General features: G+C 49.4%; 1 protein-coding gene across 2 annotated transcripts in view; it reads left to right on the top strand.

Annotated features, from left to right (window-relative positions):
* Positions 1-18,630, top strand: part of KNTC1 (kinetochore associated 1) — a 1,031,844-nt gene that overhangs the window by 105,224 nt on the left and 907,990 nt on the right. For both annotated transcript variants that reach the window (XM_085636469.1, XM_085636468.1), the window contains exon 4: positions 13,933-14,048. In XM_085636469.1, the coding sequence (XP_085492595.1) occupies positions 13,933-14,048 (116 nt within the window). The remainder of the gene's footprint in view (positions 1-13,932; positions 14,049-18,630) is intronic.

Here is an 18,630-nt window from a genome sequence, read left to right as displayed (position 1 = left end):
ACACAGAAGCAGGCCATTTACATATATACAGACCGAAAAAGGGCGGGCGCAGAGAGGCTTTCATTGAAAACACAGGGGCAAGTACAGCGAAGATACAGAGATGCACTCGGTGGTGTGTAGAGGCAACCGGGGTGCAAATGGATAGTGCAGTGAGAGGGGGCAGAGCACATCAAGTCATGCATGCAGTGTGTCGTACATACAGAGGCAGACAAAGCACATAGTCGTCAGGATACATAAAAGCAGGCCGACCCACAGTAGAGAAATGGGGAATCCAAGAGAAAAATGGAAGCAGTGAGTGAAGACAGTGAGTGGACACATAAAAGGAAGCGACATTAGGATCAAAATTTGTTACAGATCATCGTTTAAAGCAAAGTCAGTGCTACAGATGTAAAACAAGTTCAATACAACTGCCTGCAGACCAAAAGAAATGCGCGGCTGCCATTTTTAAAGTGAAGGAAAGTGGAACCGGGCCATGGCATTGTTTAAGTGAAAGCACGGCATTGCCTGCTGCAAAAGATAAACACATGATATTTAGAAGTTGGAGATGTAGAATCCCGAAGACAGTACAGTAGAAACGTCCCGCGAGTGGTGTACGTGTAGCCAAGTGGCGGCAAAAGTGAAAGCAAACAAGCAGTAGCTGTTTTGAAGCACTCATGCTGGCCTCCGCCCTGCAGGAGAGCTGCAGCGGCGCGAGAGCCATATGTTTTCAATTAGCACGCGCGCCGCTGCTCGCTCCCGCAAGGTGGATGCCGGCACAAGCACGAGTGTGCTTGAAAAGGAGCAGACCGATTTCTAAAGGTCATCTCCTAGGGCAACGCATGCGCGCTGCCTAGGCGAGACCTAAAAACATGTTCTTTTGTAGAATTGGTATTAATTTATTAGAATAGAGTTCTAGCCATCTGTTTCCTATGTGTCACCATTATTTCCAGATATCGAAAAGTGTCTATTTTCCATGGTATCAGGGAGGCCTCTCAGTAAGTCCTCTCAGTGCTCTCAACTGGAACCGCACCGATTTCAGTTGACACGCAGCTCAGATTTTTCTCCAAAGAGGGTTATTTTAGTCATGAGTGTTGGCATGGATGCAGTGGGGTCAAGTAAGTACATCAGCATGTCGTCCACATAGAATGACCCTATTTGCTTATGGGTTCAGCTGGCGTCACCCAGTTATCCATCACTGTGATCAGCTGACAGGATCCCCCGCTATCCATTGGATTTTTGCCAGATTTTAGAAGCAATATGATAATTGCTTCACATAGTGTTTTCAGCAGTTATTCACAATCCAGTGCTTCCTGGTGGACCTGTAGTAATCTTTGTCATCACTCCTGTGTAAGTTTGATACCACTCTGATGGAAGACCATCCGGTCCAGGGGCCTTGAATGTGTTTAGATCCTTTATAGCTGCTTTTCGCATGTCCTGCAGTGATGCTGGCCTCTAAGGAGTCTCTCTTTGCTACCGTTAATTACTTGACAGTATGGGATATATGTTTGTCCCCAAACATTTCTTACAGCTTTTATGAGTTTTGTAGTTCTCCTAAAAACACATATTAGTGCTGTCTTTATGTATTATATGACCTGTTTTCATTTTAACTGCTTTGAAATTTACCGAGCCCTTTCTGGATTTAGCAGCCTAGCCAGCATCTTGCCCGCTCTCCCGCTCGCTGTGCAAACCTTGTCTATTTTGTGTGCTCTTTTTCTGTAAGCTTTTCTAAAATGTCTGTTTTCAGTAGCTGTTCTTCTCACAGTCAATGTAGAGCACTGTTTATGGCTCCCGAATACCAGCTTTAATTAACTCACACACTTGGACTCTCCTGCATACTGTCCCGGGGAGGGCTTATTCTGTGATGCTTATGTCCTCCAGGATGACCGCTGGCTGATGGCTCCTTTAGCCACCCACTTCCCTCCTGTAGTTCAAGCTCCAGATTTTCCAGGGCATGTACCAACACTCATCTCAGCTCCAGTCATCTACCACTGCTTCAGCACCTCAGGCAAAGGGGCCTTCTTATGCCTAGTGTGCGGTTCTGGGCGCTTCTGCATGGTGTCCGCAAAAAGACAATCCCAGGTTGACGAGTTAGTGTTTGTTGACGGGTGCAGCAGTCTTCGGGCTGCATTTTAGATCTTTTTTTGTTGCTGGATGGGTGCTATTTCGATGGCTTGTTCATAGATATTCAAGGCTCGAACCTGGGAGCACCTTAAATCATGTCTTAACCGAATTCCGATTGGCCATGCCAAGTTACATTTAATTTTGATTCTGACTGGATTGTATTTAGTTGGCTTGGCCTTGCCTGTTAATAAAAGAAGGTGTTATTGCAAGAAACAATAGTCCCTGAAATAGGGAAAAATAAATTTGTAATGCATATAGCCCCAATCAGTGCTATTTTTTAGCCAATATCCAGCCGGACAAAGGTGATTTTAATATGAAGAATAGTTGCAATAGAACACAAATGCGAGTCAAATAACAGTGGGATACAAGCCTGTATCCATGAACCCACATATTCGACAAACAAAGTAAAAAGGCTCAGGCAGTTTGTGGTTGTTTCCAGAAGGTAATGCACGAATAGGGAAACAACATCCTCACGTGTAAAATAAATCAGCCATCACGATCATGCTGCCATGATCTGTTTCAGTATTATCAGGTGTTGTGCATTTTATGGCGCTACCTGTATTAATCCCTGACTCACCACCTCCTGTATTTCCTTCTTTCCCTTTTTCTTCCTTATTTCCATGTTTTAAATACAATAATTTACAGGCAAATGTTTTCAGGCACTTTATCTCATAGTCCTGATGATGATCCAATATCTTACAAATATGGATCGAAACTCCGTCGACACAGTTGTCAACCATATACACAGTGATTATTGTATGTAATTTGTGTAAAGGTGACCTTTTTCTATAATTGTTGTTTCCCTATTCGTGCAATACCTTCTGGAAAAAACAACAAACTGCCTGAGCCTTTTTACTTTGTTTGTTTGTCTGATATGTGGGTTCATGGATACAGGCTTGTATCCTACTGTTATTGACTCGCATTTGTGTTCTATTGTAACTATTCTGCATATTAAAATTGCCTTTGTCCAGCTGGATATTGGCTAAAATATAGCACTGATTGGGACTATATTCATTGCACATTTATTTTCCCTATTTCAGGGACCACTGTTTCTTGCAATAAGTTAGTTCCCAAGGTCCCTGACCTATTCTATTCTATTTGGGCTCCCTTGTTTTGTATACAATAAAAGAAGGTGTGGCATAACTCTTTAAGATGTATAGCATGAGAGGCTTGTTGAATATATTTAAATAGACTTGATTTGTACTGCATTATTAATCTGTATGAGACTATTAGTTATAGATCCCTTACCTTAGAATTACCCCCAGGTGTCAGACTGGATCTGGAGACCTATTTTCTAAGTAGTACCCCTGTGCGATGGTAGGTGGCGTCGGTCGACTCCGGCTTTGCGGGTATGACGTTGCGGTGTCTACTTAGATGCTGCCCCTGCGCGCTGACGTCAATTCTTTCTTTTTCCACACCAGCCAGCGGTGATCCGGAGAGAGATTGCCCCTTAGTGACTTTTTGACTAATGTTTTACGACTTTTTGTCGATGTCTTTTTGAGTCTTTGACTCCTGGTGCACGAGGGATGTCCAGCCGTTGGCCCGGTTTCAAGTCCTTTGACTCCTGTCACAAGTTATGTGCTTTTGGTGCCTGGAGCCCGACCACGACCCAAAGTCGTGCTCAGACTGCAGGGCCCTGAACCCGAAGTGTTTGCGGGAGCAGTCCCGAAAGCTTTTGGAGGCCCGGCAGTCTGCTCCACACAGCTTAGGGTCCCGGTCATGGAGCCATCACCACTCGTCATCGAAGTCTTCGCACTCCTCGGGTAAGTCGAAGCACAAGAAGAAGGTAAAAAAGCACACCATCACTTTCCGGCTCCTTTCCCAGAGCCCGCTGGACGGCTCCACGCTTCCCTTCCTTTCCCGGAGCCAGAGCGCCCCCTGCCCAGCTTCGTCAATTTTACGAAGCGCTGCACAGCATCTTTGGGCAGCCCGACTCCGCAGGCGCGCCTTCGGGCCCCACGGACTCGGCTGGGGGCCCTGGGCCTTCGATGCTGTGGCTCCGGCCCGGCGCCACAGGGTCCCAAAGGATCCAGGCCTGGATCTGGATCTGTGCTGGTCGACCTGACCGTACCATCCCCGGCGCCGATTCCAGTGGCGACGTCCTCAACGCCGGTTGTGCCCCGAACTGGCGTCGACCCCAGCGTCACCCCCGATGTGGACAAGTGCCGGACCGACATTGGTACTGGCACCGGAGGATACTTTTCTACCCCTATTCATCTCTGGCATTCCCTGCTGCCCCGAGTGGCAGCCAGAGGAGGGTGATGAGGACTGGGAGGGGTCTATCGACCCTCTAGCAGACCAACTTGAGGAGCCGGACTGGAGAGGAGTTGGGTGATACCAGTGGTCTGGATACCTCCCCAGACCTTGGTATACTTTCTTCCACTACCGTGTGTGAGAAAGTGGCTCTGTATATACTGTTCCCAAATAGGTACAGTGTGTACAGAGTCCACAGTCCCCAGAGGTTTAGCAGAGGTTAAAGTTAGATATAACCTTACTCTCTAAAGTGGTAGCTTGGTCGAGCAGTAAGCCAGTATCAGAGGACACTGTAAAGCATTTGTTGTACACACTCAGTCAGCAAATGGTCTCACACACTGAAGAACCGAACTCTAGGCCAATGGTTTGTATAAAAAATATATGGTTGTTTTATTTCAGAACCAACAATAGGTATCAAATTATACTTTCTCAGAATGAGAGGCTTTAGTTAAATACTTTTGCAATTGACTTTTGTAGGTAATAGTTACAGGTTGTTGCAATAGGCAACACAATTTCAAACACAATAATACATTGAGCTCAATGTGAATTTTAAGTTATTTGCAATAGGTTACTTTCAGGATTACTTTTCTAATTCCAGGACTGGATCCTAGATTCAGTCCTGGGACAGGTCTTGGAAACCAGTGAGTAAATTCGTTTTAGTTACTGTTGTGATTTTTAGGCACTATTTTGCTATTTTAAAAGTTGACACTATGAAGAAATTTCATAGAAAAACAGTCAATGATTCCCTATGGGAGAAAATTCAAGTTACAGGTAAAGTATGTTCTTGTTACTTTTGTAATCCAGGGCTGGGCTCCTAGGCTCAGTACTGGGACCTCTATCTAAAACAGGTAAGTAATTTTGTTTTCATAGTTGGTACGATTTTTTAAGAATATTTGTAGTTTGCAAAAATCGACAGAAGAAATTTCACAGAAACAGTCAATGGTTTCCTATGGGAGAAAATTGAGTTAGTGGTAAGTACGGTCGGAAGTACTTTTCAGGTTCAGTGCTGGGCACCAAGATCCAGCACTGGAATCTCTCCTCATAGCAGGTGAGTATTTCAGTTTTCGTTACTCTGTTGATTTTAGGTGAATATTTTAAAGTTTAGAAACTCCACACTTAGAAGAAATTTCAGAAGAAGCCAGTCAATGTTACCCTATGGAAGAAAAGTGAGTTATCGGCTTTTGGGTAAGTATTCGACTGGCAGAGTTAAGGTTCTGGGCACAGACTCCAGGGTCTCCCAGGGTCAGGTTGGTACAGTTGTTACACCCTCAGCAGCACTGGGGCGGCCGGGTGCAGAGTGAGTTAGGCCCAATGTTATCCTATGGAAGGCAGGGGGGCCTTGGTTGGTGACTGCTGCCTAGCAGGCCACGTGGCTGTGGGAGCTGGGCTCCTGGTCACTTGCTCAGGGCAAATGGGGAAGTAGGTAGGAGTAGAAGTTACACTGCCAGGGCCACTCGGGCGGCTGGGTGCAGGGTGCATTTGAGCCTTTGGGCGCTCAATGGATTTCAATGGGAAAGCTCCAGGATGAACAAAGGCTGCAAGCTCGGGGACGAAGATGCTTCAGGTGCCACCACCACTTCGAGAGGTAAGTTGGGTAGTTGGAGGAAAGGTAGGTACCCAGGAGTTGGGCACAGGGGGCCGCAGGGCGCCGGGGTGCCTTTTGGTGTTGGGAAATCTTACCCTCTGATCTCGGTTGGGGGGGTCCCTGGTTCTGAGGCTGCAGGCGTCGTCAGGAGCGTTGAGGTGAGTCATTGGGTGCCGGATTCGGGGTCACAGGCGCTGGGGGGACGTCCTCGGGGTCTTTGTCCACTCCGGCACAGGCCAGGCTTGGGTGCAGAGTGTGCAGGGTTCGCGGTTCCGGGCTGATGCCAGGGGTTAGAAACTTGCTTTGAGCAGAGCCACTGCTCATGGGAGTCCCAGATGCTCGGAGTCACAAGGTAGCCAGGTCCTCCGGGGTTTGTGAGGTTGCTGGCCTCAAGAGGTGCCGGGATTTAGCAGGAGCAGGTTCGAGGGTCGACAGGCCGGTAGGGCTAGGGCCGAAGCAGTTGGTGTCTTCCTCTTCTTAGCAGCTGCACGGCAGGTCTTCTTTCTTCTTGCTCTTCTTTGCTTTTTCGGAATCTGGAGAAGGAAGGTTCAGGGTGCCTCTAAATACTAGATTTAGGGGCGTTACAGGTAGGTAAAGGGCAGGGACCAATGGGTCCCTGCCCTGGGGTGGGTACACCCCCTATCCTGTGGGAGGAGGGCAGTAGCCTAGTTCTGATTGGGCAGGGCCTCCCATCTTCAAGATGGCGAGCGCCCGGAGATGTGCTTCACCTTGCCTCCCCCACCTGAGGGGTGGGGTTGGCAGGCTGGCACATCCACTGTCCTTACTTGGGGTTTCCGGCCAGTCTTCCCGCCATAGTGGGGGTTAGAACCGGTGGGGGCTAGTTTGCTGGGTACAGCAAGTGGCCTGGAGAAGCTCACAGAGGCGGCATGCCTTTGAAGCTTCCCCTGCCCATCCTGGGGGAGGAGACCTATCACCTTGCCCAGGATGTGCATTGTTGCAGGCCCTGGAGAGCGGGGGTTCTCCACCCAGGGGTCCAGCAACATATCTGCTGTGTGGCAGCCTAGGCAGCCTCCCAGACCAGACGTGTATTTTTGGGCTAGGTTTCAGGGGGCATCTCTAAGATGCCCTCTGTAGGGCTTTGTACATTAAATCCCACACTGGCATCAGTGCGGGTTTAATGTGCTGAGAAGTTTGATACCAAACTTCTCAGTCTTCAGTGTTGCCATTATGGTGCTGTGGAGTTTGTGTTTGACGAGCTCTCAGCACCATATACTCTTAAATGGCAGCACTGCACTTACCGTGCCTAGGAATGGACCTGGGCACTGTAGGGGCACAGGGAGCATGCTCCTGTATCCACACCACTGGCATAGGGCACCCAGGTAGAGGGGTGGCTGATGTATGCCTGGGCAGTGTAGGTTGTGAGCATGGACTTTGTTTTGCCTTGTACCCAGACACTCAGCCTGCGAGGGCAGTGTGGTTGTGTTAGGGTACAAGGCCTCAAAGGGTTGCACAATAAGTGCTGCAGCCCTTAGAGGTCTACTCTGGTCACAAGGCCCTGGGGACCTAGGGTACCATTTACCAGGGGCTGACATGTGGCCAGGGTTTGCCAATTTGGGATTTTAGGTTTTAGGGAAGGAACATAGGCCCTGGGCACCTGATTGGCAGGAGTCCAGGGCACACTCAGTCAAAGTACAATTAGCAATTCAGCAGAAAGTGGGGGCATACCATGCAAGAAAGATGGCACTTTCTCACACCGTGGCTACGGAAGAGGGAGCCTCCAATGCTGTAGTGTTGCATAGTGCGGCTGAGGCCCTTTGGGCGCGAGCTTCCTACGGTGGCTGTCAAGACTAACCTCATGACTGAGGTGCTTCAGGCGGCAGCAGCCTCTACGGAGCCCCTGCTGACTTTTAGGGCCAGATGTGTGTAGCTAGCATTTTGCTATTCCCTAATTGCGAATCACAAGGATGCGCAATTAAGAAATAGCAAAATTCAATGTATGAAGGTGTATAGTACACCTTTTGCGATTCCTAAGGGGTCGCGAATGACCTACCTCATGAATATTAATAAGGTAGGTCGCACTTTGCGACCCCCTAGGAATCCCCAAATTCACGTGGATGGTGGCCTGCTGAGACCAGCAGACCACCATAACCTTTATTGTTTTTCAATAAAGCAATCTGTTTTTTTTTTTTTTTTTGTAAAGCAGCCCGTTTTCCTTAAAGGAACACGAGATGCTTTACAAAACGAAAAATGGAAAGTTTTCTTTTCAGTTTTTTTAAGAGCAGGCAGTGGTTCGTGGGACCACTGCCTGCTCTTAAAAATAGTTTTACAAGCATTCACAAAGGGGAAGGGGTCCCTTGGAGACCCCTTCCCATTTGTGAATGGGTTACCACCTACTTGAAGTAGGTGGTAAAATGCATATGTTTGGCGACCGCAATTGCGGCCACAAAACATTCATACATACCGATGCGATTCGGTATTAGGAAGGGATGTCCTAAACACGCCCCTTCCTAATACCAAATCGCAAACCCATTTTGCAATTCGGTAACAGGTTACCGAATCACAAAATTAGGTTTGCTGCATTGGAAAAACAATTTTTGCGTTCGTAAACTGGCAGATTCTGCAAATCTGCTCTTTTGCAAACTCAAACATATTTGATACATCTGCCCCTTAATGAGGCCCTCGCTGACATCCTTCTGGGCACTTAGTCCAGGCTCAGGACAGGGTCTCCTGTGGACAAAATGATTTCCTGAAGCCACCGCCCGGCCCGGGTGACCCACATTTCCTCTCTCAACATCCTACCCCTGAGAACGTGGTGGTCCGAGTCTCATCCTCAAAAGGCGCATTCCCTGCTGCTCCCACAGATAGGGAATCCAAGAAGCTGAACCATAGTGTGAAGAAGATTTTTTCTTCCGCCAGCTTAGGACTGCGGTCCGTGAACACCGCAGGTTTCTTGGGCTGTTACACACACACACACGGTGTGGGATACGGTTGCACAAGTGCTGCCGCAGTCCCTGGAGGAGGCCCAGGCCGTGCTTACCCGCGCTGTTGCTCAGGGTCAAAGTTCACCATCTGGTGTGGGCTGCATACCGCCGACTCGCTGGGTAGAACGGTTTCCACATCGGTAGCCCTGAGGCACTATGCCTGGCTGAGAACGTCTGGTTTCTCTGGAGATATTCAATCTACCCTTTTGGACATGCCCTTTGATGGCTGTCGCCTGTTTGGCGACAAGGCGTACAACGAGCTTGAGCGTTTCAATGACTCTAGGGCTACTGCCAGATCCTTTGGCCTCGCAGCAACTTCTTGCCCCATTCAGTCTACGTTTCATGGCTATGGAAGGGATGCCCCACCACATTCCACCCAGACCCATAGCGCCGTACGAGCTACCCAGCACGTGCATGGCTGGGGACCTGCGGGCAGGCCAGTCCACCAGTACCCCCCTGCAGCAGCCTCCAAACCTTCTTAGTTCGACCTTTCAGGGCCATCAGTTGCCAGTGGGCGGCAGGATCTGCCATCACCTCCCCCACTGGCACAACATCACGTCGGACAGGTGGGTTTTACAGATAGTCCGAAGGAGCTACTACCCCTCTCTCCATGCCACCAACACTCCATTGCATGTCAGAGGATCACTTTGCCAGGAAGTTACGGCTCGCTTGGCCAAGGGAGCTATTGAGCGCATCCCTGTGCCAGAAGTAGGTCGTTGCTACTCCCACTACTTCCTGGTACCAGGACAAAGTCCTGCGTCCTTTCTTAGACCTTAGGGACGTCAACCGCTTCCTCTAGAAGGTGAAGTTTAAGATGATAATCTTGGCTCCGGTCTTGTCTGCCCTTGACTCTGGAGACTGGATGGTAGTGTTGGACTTGCAGAATGCTTACTTTCACATCCCTGTCTTGCCTGCCCATTGGCGTTACCTACGGTTCCCTGTAGGCCATGAGCATTTTCAGTTTATCTTGCCCCCCTTTGGCCTTCCGCACCCCTTGGTGTTCACAAAAGTGATGGCAGTGGTCGCACCTCATCTGCGCAGATCAGGGGTTCCAGTCTTCCCCTATCTTGACGACTGGATGTTGAAGGCGGGCTCACCCCTGGCTGTTGTCTCCCACCTCCAGACTACGGCGTAGGGCCTGCATTCGCTTGGGTTCACAGTCAGCGTGCCGAAGTCACACCGGTTTTCAGAAGCTCCTTTTCCTCGGAGCGGTTCTGGACACAGCGCAGTTTCGAGTCTATCCTCGTGAGCAGGGAGTCTAGGATATTCGGGCTATACCAGTGTTTCAACCTGTATCCTGGATTTCGGTGAGAATGACCATGAGGCTGCTGGGCCTCATGGCCTACTGCATTCTACTGGTGGATCATGCCAGATGGCATATGTGGTCTGTGCAGTGAGACCTGAAGTTCCAGTGGGTGCAGCATCAGGGGAATCGTTCCGATGTCATCCGGATCTCGGAGGGGACTGCAAGTCAGTTGCAGTGGTGGCTCATGAACCAGGATTGGGTCAACGGCAGATCCCTCTTTCTTCCCCAACCAGAGTTCACAGTAGTGACGGATGCCTCACTCCTGGGATGGGGCGGCAACATGGGAGAGGCCGAGATAAGAGGCCTCTGGTCTCCTGCGGAGTCCAGACTCCACATCAACCTTCTGGAGCTCTGGGCGATTTGTCTTGGACTAAAGGCATTCCTTCCTTCTGTCAAAGGAAGAGTAGTGCAGGTGTTCATGGATAACACCACCTCCATGTGGTACTGCAACAAACAGGTCGTGTGGGGTCGTGGACCCTATGTCCAGAGTCTCTTCGTCTTTGGACATGGCCGGAACATCAGGGCATATCTCTGGTAGTTCAACACCTGGCAGGTTCCCTGAACGCGAGGGTGGACGAAATCTGCCGTCGGTGCATGATGAATTACGAATGGCGTATTCACTCGGAGGTGGTGCAAGGTCTCTTTCAGCAGTGGGGAGAGCCTTGGTTAAATCTATTCGCCACTGAAGAGAACGCACAATATCACCAGTCGTGTGGGAGGAGTTTCCAATGCGGCACTCGCCACGAGTGGAATTGCAGCCTCCTGTACCCCTTTCAGGCTGTACCACTTCTGCCCAGAGTGCTGAAGAAGATCAAGCACGACTGGGCCCAATTAATTCTTGTGGCTCCGGTCTGGGCATGAAGAGTTTGGTATTCAGAGTTCTTGAGCATGGCCATAGATCCTCCGATTAGACTGTCTCTTCGGGAGGATCTTCTGTCACAGCAGTAGAGGACGGTCCTCCACCTGAACCTGTCGAGCCTCTACCTCCTTGAATGAAGATTGAGCTGCAACGGTTGACAGCTTTGGACCCTCCTCCCGAAGTCTGTAATGCCATCGTGGCAGCCAGGCATCCCTCCATTAAAACGGTATACACCTGTAGATGGATCAAATTTGTGGCATGTGCACATCAAAGGCTGTGGATCCTCTTTCTGTCCCTCTTTCAGAGGTTCTCTTCATTTCTTTCTTTCGCCTAGCAGGGCTCTGCTCTGGGCACTCCTAAAGGCTATCTTTATGTCATTTTGGCCTTTCTTTGCCTTCCTGATCAGCCTTCTCTTTTCAAGTCCCCTTCAGATTTCTGAAGGGCATTACTCATCTCGTTCCTCCTTCTCCTTTCGTAATGCCCCAATGGGACTTGAATCTTGTCCTCACTGATCTCATGTGTGCTCCCTTTGAGCCACTACATAATTGTCCTCTTCGTCTCCTTACTTTGAAGACTGCTTTCTTGCTTGCCATCACCCCTGCTCGCAGGGTGAGTGAGCTTCAAGCTTTACCTTCCAAACCTCCCTTTCTTGCTGTCCATTGGGAAAAAGTAGTCCTCCATACTAGGCCCTCTTTTTCTGCCCAGAGTGGTTACCTCTTTCCACATAGGTCAGACCATCACATTGCCCACCTTCTTCCCGCCTCCGCACCCTTCCAAAGAGGAGGAGAGACTCCACCGTCTGGACCCAAAACGTGCCTTGTCTGTCTACCTTGCCCACACTAAAGACTTCTGGGTGGTCGATCAACTTTTAGTGGGTTATGTGGGTGCAAAGAAAGGACTGGCAGTGCACAAACGTACCAACTCTCGATGGGGCGTCCTATGCATTAAGGTCTGTTATTCTTTGGCGAAAAAGGAACCTCCAGGAGGACTGCACGCCCACTCTACCAGGCCGACGGCAGCCACTACTGCTTTGGGATGTGGAGTTCTGCTGGTTGACATCTGCCAGGCAGCCACATTGGCATCCTTGCATATTCAGCATTACTGCCTGGCCCGCGAAGTCCAGAGAGACCGCTTTTTCGGCCGTTCTGTTCTCCAGGACTTCCTGGTGTGAACTTAGTTCGCAGACCCTCCTCCGGGGTTGCTATTGCTGGTGCATCTATTCTAAGGTAAGGAATCTATAACTAATAGTCTCGTTGAGATGAACAAGTTACTTACCTTCGGTAACGATGTATCTGTAAGAGACCTATATTAGTTTTAGATTCCTTACTGCCCCACCCATCCTCCCTGTTCTGCGAACTGACTTCTAGGGATAGGGACTCCCTTACAGGACCCTAGTTTTGTGCACCAGTGGTCCATGTCTCTGCGTTTCTGCCGTGGAAAGTAGTGTTCGAACTGACGCCAGCGTGCAGGGGTGGTGTATAAGTAGACACCGCGACGTCATTCTCGCGACCACAACTCTGACGACAGATGCGGAGTCGACTGATGCCACCTACTGACGCACAGTGGTACTGCTAAGAAAATAATTCTCCGGATCCAGTCTGACGCCTGCTGGTAATTCTAAGGTAAGGAATCTATAACTAATGTATGCAAGAGCATAGCAGGAGTATCCTTCTGCCAGACCTCTTGGAATGATCTATCCCCGTGCCCTGGCATGGCTACGACGGCCTCAGTGCATTAACAAATGCATCCATATAAGTGTGCATGCCTGCACTCTTCTCTTGCACAGCTATCTTCCTTCTCAGCGTTAAGGTCTAGGTCAGCAATGCTGCATCTTAGTCACGGCTCACAGCGGTGTCCAGCATGACTTTGGCATGAAGTGCCTCTCACCGAATTCAGCATTGATACTGTTTAATTAATGAAACACCCTCCTTATCGTACTGTGATAGAGGTGCAGAACAGCGTCTTTAGAGCAAGAGTCATCTCCTACAAGCACAAAAATATAAATGTGCATCGCTTTCTAATTGTGTGACCCTAGAACTAATTTTGCAGACTACAGGGTGACAGTGCCTACCAGGAATAAATGCATGTGTTGCACACTCTCGTATTAGGGGAAAACCTGTACAAACCACCATTAGAAAAAGATGCTAAGTTAAAAAGGAGAGCTAAAATGTAGGCTAAATGTAAGCTGTACAACATTCATATGTATAAGCGATTCGCTTTTACCCAGAATTCGCTTTCTAGATAAGGAAGCAGCACTTCTGATTGAGATGGGGTGCTGACAGATCAGACTCAAGAGGCGGCTCTCTCATATCCACAGATATTCATCTTCTCCCTTTTCCCCTACTTCTCCTTCGCAACCCTTTTCTCTTTGGGTCTTTCTCTCCTTCTCCCCTTCTGCCTTTGCCCTTTCTCCTCTTCCCCTCCCCCTTCTCCCTTCTTGCCCTTCTGCCTTTCTTCAATTCAGCCTTTCTCCCCTTCTGAGTTTGTCATTCAGCCTTCTTCCACTTTCTCCTTATGCCTTTCTCTTCTTCTGCCGTTCTACTTTTCTGCCTGTATGCCTTATTCCCCTTCTGCCTTTCTCCCTTCTCTTTCTATTCCCTTTTACTTTCCTTCCCGTCATTTCTTCTTCTTTTTTGGGTGTGTGCTTGTGTGTGTATGGGGGTCGAAACTTGATTGTCACTCCCCATATATGACGCTCTTCTTGCTGCATTTGATATCTCAGGTCCGTAAGTAGTGTTAGTCTACCTCTAAAATATTGATTCTCTTTAATTAGGCGTATATTATAAAATGCAAAGTGTAACTCTTTTTCTTAGATGTTTTTACGTCAATATCACCTGTAACCAAAGTGTTTATCTGATGTGCCAATAATAATTCTTGTATTTTACAGATACCTATGTGGATGTGGTTGGCTTATGCAGCGACGGACAGTTCCTTATGGTTGGAGAAAGAAATGGCAACCTTCATCTCCTTCATGTGCTGTCAAAGCAGATACTGCTGACAAATGTAGGCTTCTTTGGTACTTTAAAATGAGAAACTATCTTGAAGTGTGCATTCAATGATTGTCTTGGATTAATTAGGGATGTTGGGGACACATTAGAAAATTTAGCATGTTTACTACCTACTTGCTTCCTGGGGGGAATGGATTATTGTATATTTTTAGCTTTGACCTATTGATACCAGAAATTTTAAAATGCACATTTAGTAGTCCTAGACCGAATTTCAAAAAGACACGTTTGGATTTTTGAGAAGTGTGGCTATCATGCTCCTCATCAAATTTGGTACATGCCCTTAAAGTCAAGTATAACAATCCTCCCGTTTTACTACAGTAGACAGTCACCCCCTCTCTGCATTGGATGACCAGAACTCTCTCTAACAAGTTTCCTGAATCCTAAAAATATTGAAAAATTCCATTGTTTGCCTTGAAGATGCGATGTTCAATTTTGTGGTTGCAAAACACATGCTGGCTAGGCTTCAGTTTCTATTAAAATTCCAAATAAAATATTTGAACTTTGAGCAGCATGTAAACTTCGGAATTCTGCCTATGACTATATTCAATTACGCAAGACTTGGAAGGGCTCCTGCATCTTTCCGAAGTATTACAGGAGGTCCCCTAAAGGTTCTCTTCCACCTGCAAACTGGATCACATTTAGTAGCTTTTAGGTCCGTCCAGGGGAGTATTTCTTTTTTATCTCTTGCTGTTGACTGGTATATTTTTCCACCCCCTTAGCAAGTGCTTGCATTGTGATGAATGAAGGACTATTTAAAACGGAATCAACTCACATTACACTTTTATAACTAATACATGTTTTGTATAAAGAAAGCAGCTGTTGATTTGTGTTTTCACAGTAGCATGTTTAAAAAAAAAAAGTTTTTGAATAAGGACTCCAAATGTCAGCCAGACCTGTTGACTTTGGTAATGCTTATCGACAATTGTGAGTCCCTCTTGTGAACCACATGGGTATTCACTCATCAATTAACTCACTTCTTTCAAAAGAAAAACACATATAGCAATTTAACATTCATCCATACATGCACTGAGACCTGTTCAATGTAAAAATATCTATTTATATTAGTAATATTCTCCTTGATATATACAATTTCACAATACAATAGTATCACTCAATTGTGAAAATTCATACAATTGGATACTCTAAAACATGTTTCATAAGTTAAAATTCAAAAATCATCATATCATTACGAACCCCATCTATTGGTGTTTATGGGTTATGAAACATGTTTTAGAGTATCCAGTTGGATGACATTTCAGATTATTTGAGTGATCGTATTGTACTGTGAAATTGTACATATCAAGGAGGATATTATTAAAATAAAGGATAGACATTTTTGCATTGAACAGGTCTCAGAGTATGAATGGATGAATATTACAGTGATATACGTGTTTCTCTTTTGAAAGAAGTGAGTTAATTGATGGATGAATACCCCTGTGGTTCACCAGAGGGACTCACTATTAAGTATTAAAATGCTGTCCTTTTTGCTGTAAGGGTTTGTTGTAAGGGTTTCTCTTGCATATTTGTGAGCTTAGTAATGCTTATTAGATTGGTGAATAAGAACGTCTGCCCTCTTGGTCCCTAGTGAAAATCCAGGCCATTGTGCGATTGATCTGATAGAGACTACTAACCGCAGATTCCTTAACGTAGAATTATCCCCAGGCGTGAGACACTACCCGGAAAACTTTCTTTGCCCCAGCATCCGGACTCTGCCCTGACGTCGTCCGTGGGTGTCACGTCAGCGAGGTCACATAAGCCCCAACCTGGCGCGCTGACACCAGTTTCCTTCTTTTCCGCGTGCAACGCGGATCCGGATCGTGTCCCTGACCTGTTTTCAGGCCTTCCTTTCATGCTTTTGTGTTGTGGGACAGTGTGCGAATGCCTTCGGGCTTTACGGCGTGCTCGTCTTGCGCGCGTCAGATGTCGGTGACGGACCCTCATCCTATTTGCATGTGGTGTTTGGGTGAGCACCATGATTTCACGGACTGCGAAGCGTGCCAGCATCTGAAGCCTAAGTCCCGGCGGGAGCGCCGGATGAAGTTCCTTTCGGCCTGGTTGTCCAGATCGGTGTCGTCTCCGCGCCAGTCCCCTGCGGAAGAGTCCAAGAATCCTTGCTTCCGATTCCGACATCGCCTGTCACCGAGGCCCCTAGGGCGTCGCTCGCCCATCGGTAAGTCTTATAGCTTGTCCCCGAGGCCTGGTCCCCGCTCTGCGAAGGGCGCGAGTTCTCCGCGGGACATGCTTCCTCGTTCGTCGCCACCCTACCCGCCATTTCCCGGCGTCGGAGCGACCAGGGCCTAAATGGAGGCCTATGCTGCGGCTCTGCAGGCTTCCTTGGCCCCTCCTCCTCCTCCTCTTCCTGGGACTTCCGCGGATCTCTTGCCACGTGCAGGGCCTTCCGCGGAGTTACCGGCGGCTCCGGCGCCGATGGGTTCGGCTTTAGGTTCTGGAGGTGTGGTGTCGTCAGGGTGCGACCCTATGGGGTTCCCCTCTTCAACCCACGGTGCCTCTGCCTTGCCGCAAACCCCTGAGGGGGTCCCTGTGGTGTTGCAGGAGGTCGCCGGGACTCACGGCTCGTCCCCGAGTCCTCCTCGGTCTTCTGGGCAGGCGGCGGCCTTGCCAGAAGCCGAGCTGACGCCGCTCAGACGCCGACGCCTGTCGGCCCTGGTGGCGAAGCGGGTGCTGGTTAGGGGACTGGGCGTGTCCCCAGGTCCCTCTCGCCTCTCCACGCAGGCGGCTGCTTCATCAGAGGTCGAGTCGGCGCTGCTCTTTCGCCGACCCGGAGCTGGCCCCGCCCCATTCTATTAGGGCGCAAGTGGTGAAGGTCGTCTCGGCGTCTCCTCTGGCGCCGGTTGACATCCCACCGGCGCCTGTGGCGGACTCTACGGCGCCATGCCGGCGTCGGGTCGTCGACTCGTCTCCAGAGGCCCCCTCCTCTCCGGAGGTTCGTCAACTTTTTGTCTCTTCTTCCCCGGGGACGGGACGCCGCATCATGGCCTTTTCCCCGGCGTCTTCCAGGGAGGGCTCTTCACCGTCCCCGTGGCCACAGCCTTCCCCAAAAGCACCTCGGGACCCGCACTCGTCCGTACATCTTCCACCGTTCCGGGGCTGGCCATTTCTTCCTCCAGCTGGACTCGGGGATGGCCGGCTTAGTTTACAGCTGTCACCCACGGAGGAATTGCTTTCCCCCCCCCCCCACTACGCCCTACGGAGGCGACTGCAGCCTATGCCCGGGCCATTTCCACGGCTGCTGGCATTTTGCACATGGGCGACCCCGCCATGCCATTCCCTACGGACCATTTGCTTGGGGTTTTCCATCAGGGCTCTGGTGGACTGGAGCTGCTTCTTCCCTTCGAAGCTTCGCTCCATAATTCTCTTCTGGGGGCCTGGGGGCGTCCTGCCACGGGGAATTCGGTGCCCCAGTCACTCCTCCACCGTCCTGCTCCGCACGATTCAGTCTGCCTTTCTTTCCACCCTTGTACCCAGGGCCCTCTTCTGCAGACTGCTTTTCCTTCCCTACCTTTGGTGTTTCCTCCGTCACGGGAGGCCCGGTGGTTGGATTCATGGGGGCGTAACATCTTCGCTTCCTCTAGTGCTGCTTTGCGAGCACTCAACACGCTTTTTGTGTTGGCCAGGGCTACTTCCAGCTTGTGGTATTCCGTGGAGTCCCTTCTGTCTTGTGCCTCTCAGGAAGGTGTCTGCGCTGATCTGCGGCGCCATGTGATGGATGGCCGGGAGTTGGCCGCATTTATTCTTCGTTCGGCCCTGGATGTTTCTGATGCTCTCGGCCACACTATGGCAAGTTCCATAGCTCTCTGTCGACATGCTTGGTTGAGGGATAGCGTTTTCCCTGAGAATGTTAGGGAGCGTCTGGTTGACCTGCCTTTTGATGGGGTGCTTTTCTTTAACACCCATGCGGATGCCGCCATTCAGCGGATCCTTGCAGGGCTCCGTCCTCCTCCTCCCCTCCGTAAACTTGGCTTGTCGGTCCTCTGCTGCTTTATGGGCAGCGTTATCCCGCCCTTCTTTCGGGGGTCTAGTGGTTCGGTTGGACCGTTTGTGTCTTTTATGTGGGTTGGCGTGCTCTCGGGGGTTCTTAGGGTGACCCCTTTGTGCTGTTGGCTGCTGGTATAGCCCCTATGACTTAGTGGTTCTTTGGTTGTTGGTACACCCGTATGTGTCCTCAGGTGGGGCCTTCTGTATGTTTTTTGTTTGACTGGTTGGCAAGCCGTCTGTGATTCTATCTGCAGGTTCTTTATGTTCTTGTCCTCTGCTGCAGGATTTTTCTCTAAGAGGTGTTCCCATGTTTTCTTGGGACATATCATACCCTATGTGGGGTACTGGTAGCTATTGCATAGCTCTGTGCTGCGCTGGGAAGGCATGGTCGCCCTTTTTCGGGTTCCCTGCCTTTCCTGGCATCACTGTATGCCGCTGGTGTGGTCTCTTGCGTCTTGTCTGGGCGCAGCTTGCGCTGCTCCAGGTTCTGTCATTCTCCGTGTTCGCTACATCACTCGACCAGTCTGGCATGCTGTCTGCGGTGTCTTGTTGTGGCGTTTCCCCCTTCCTGTCCGGCGTTT

Source organism: Triturus cristatus, chromosome 11 (genome assembly GCF_964204655.1).
Source record: "Triturus cristatus chromosome 11, aTriCri1.1, whole genome shotgun sequence".
In the NCBI taxonomy this organism is placed as follows: domain Eukaryota; kingdom Metazoa; phylum Chordata; class Amphibia; order Caudata; family Salamandridae; genus Triturus; species Triturus cristatus.
This window is presented reverse-complemented; position numbering and strand designations above follow the sequence as displayed.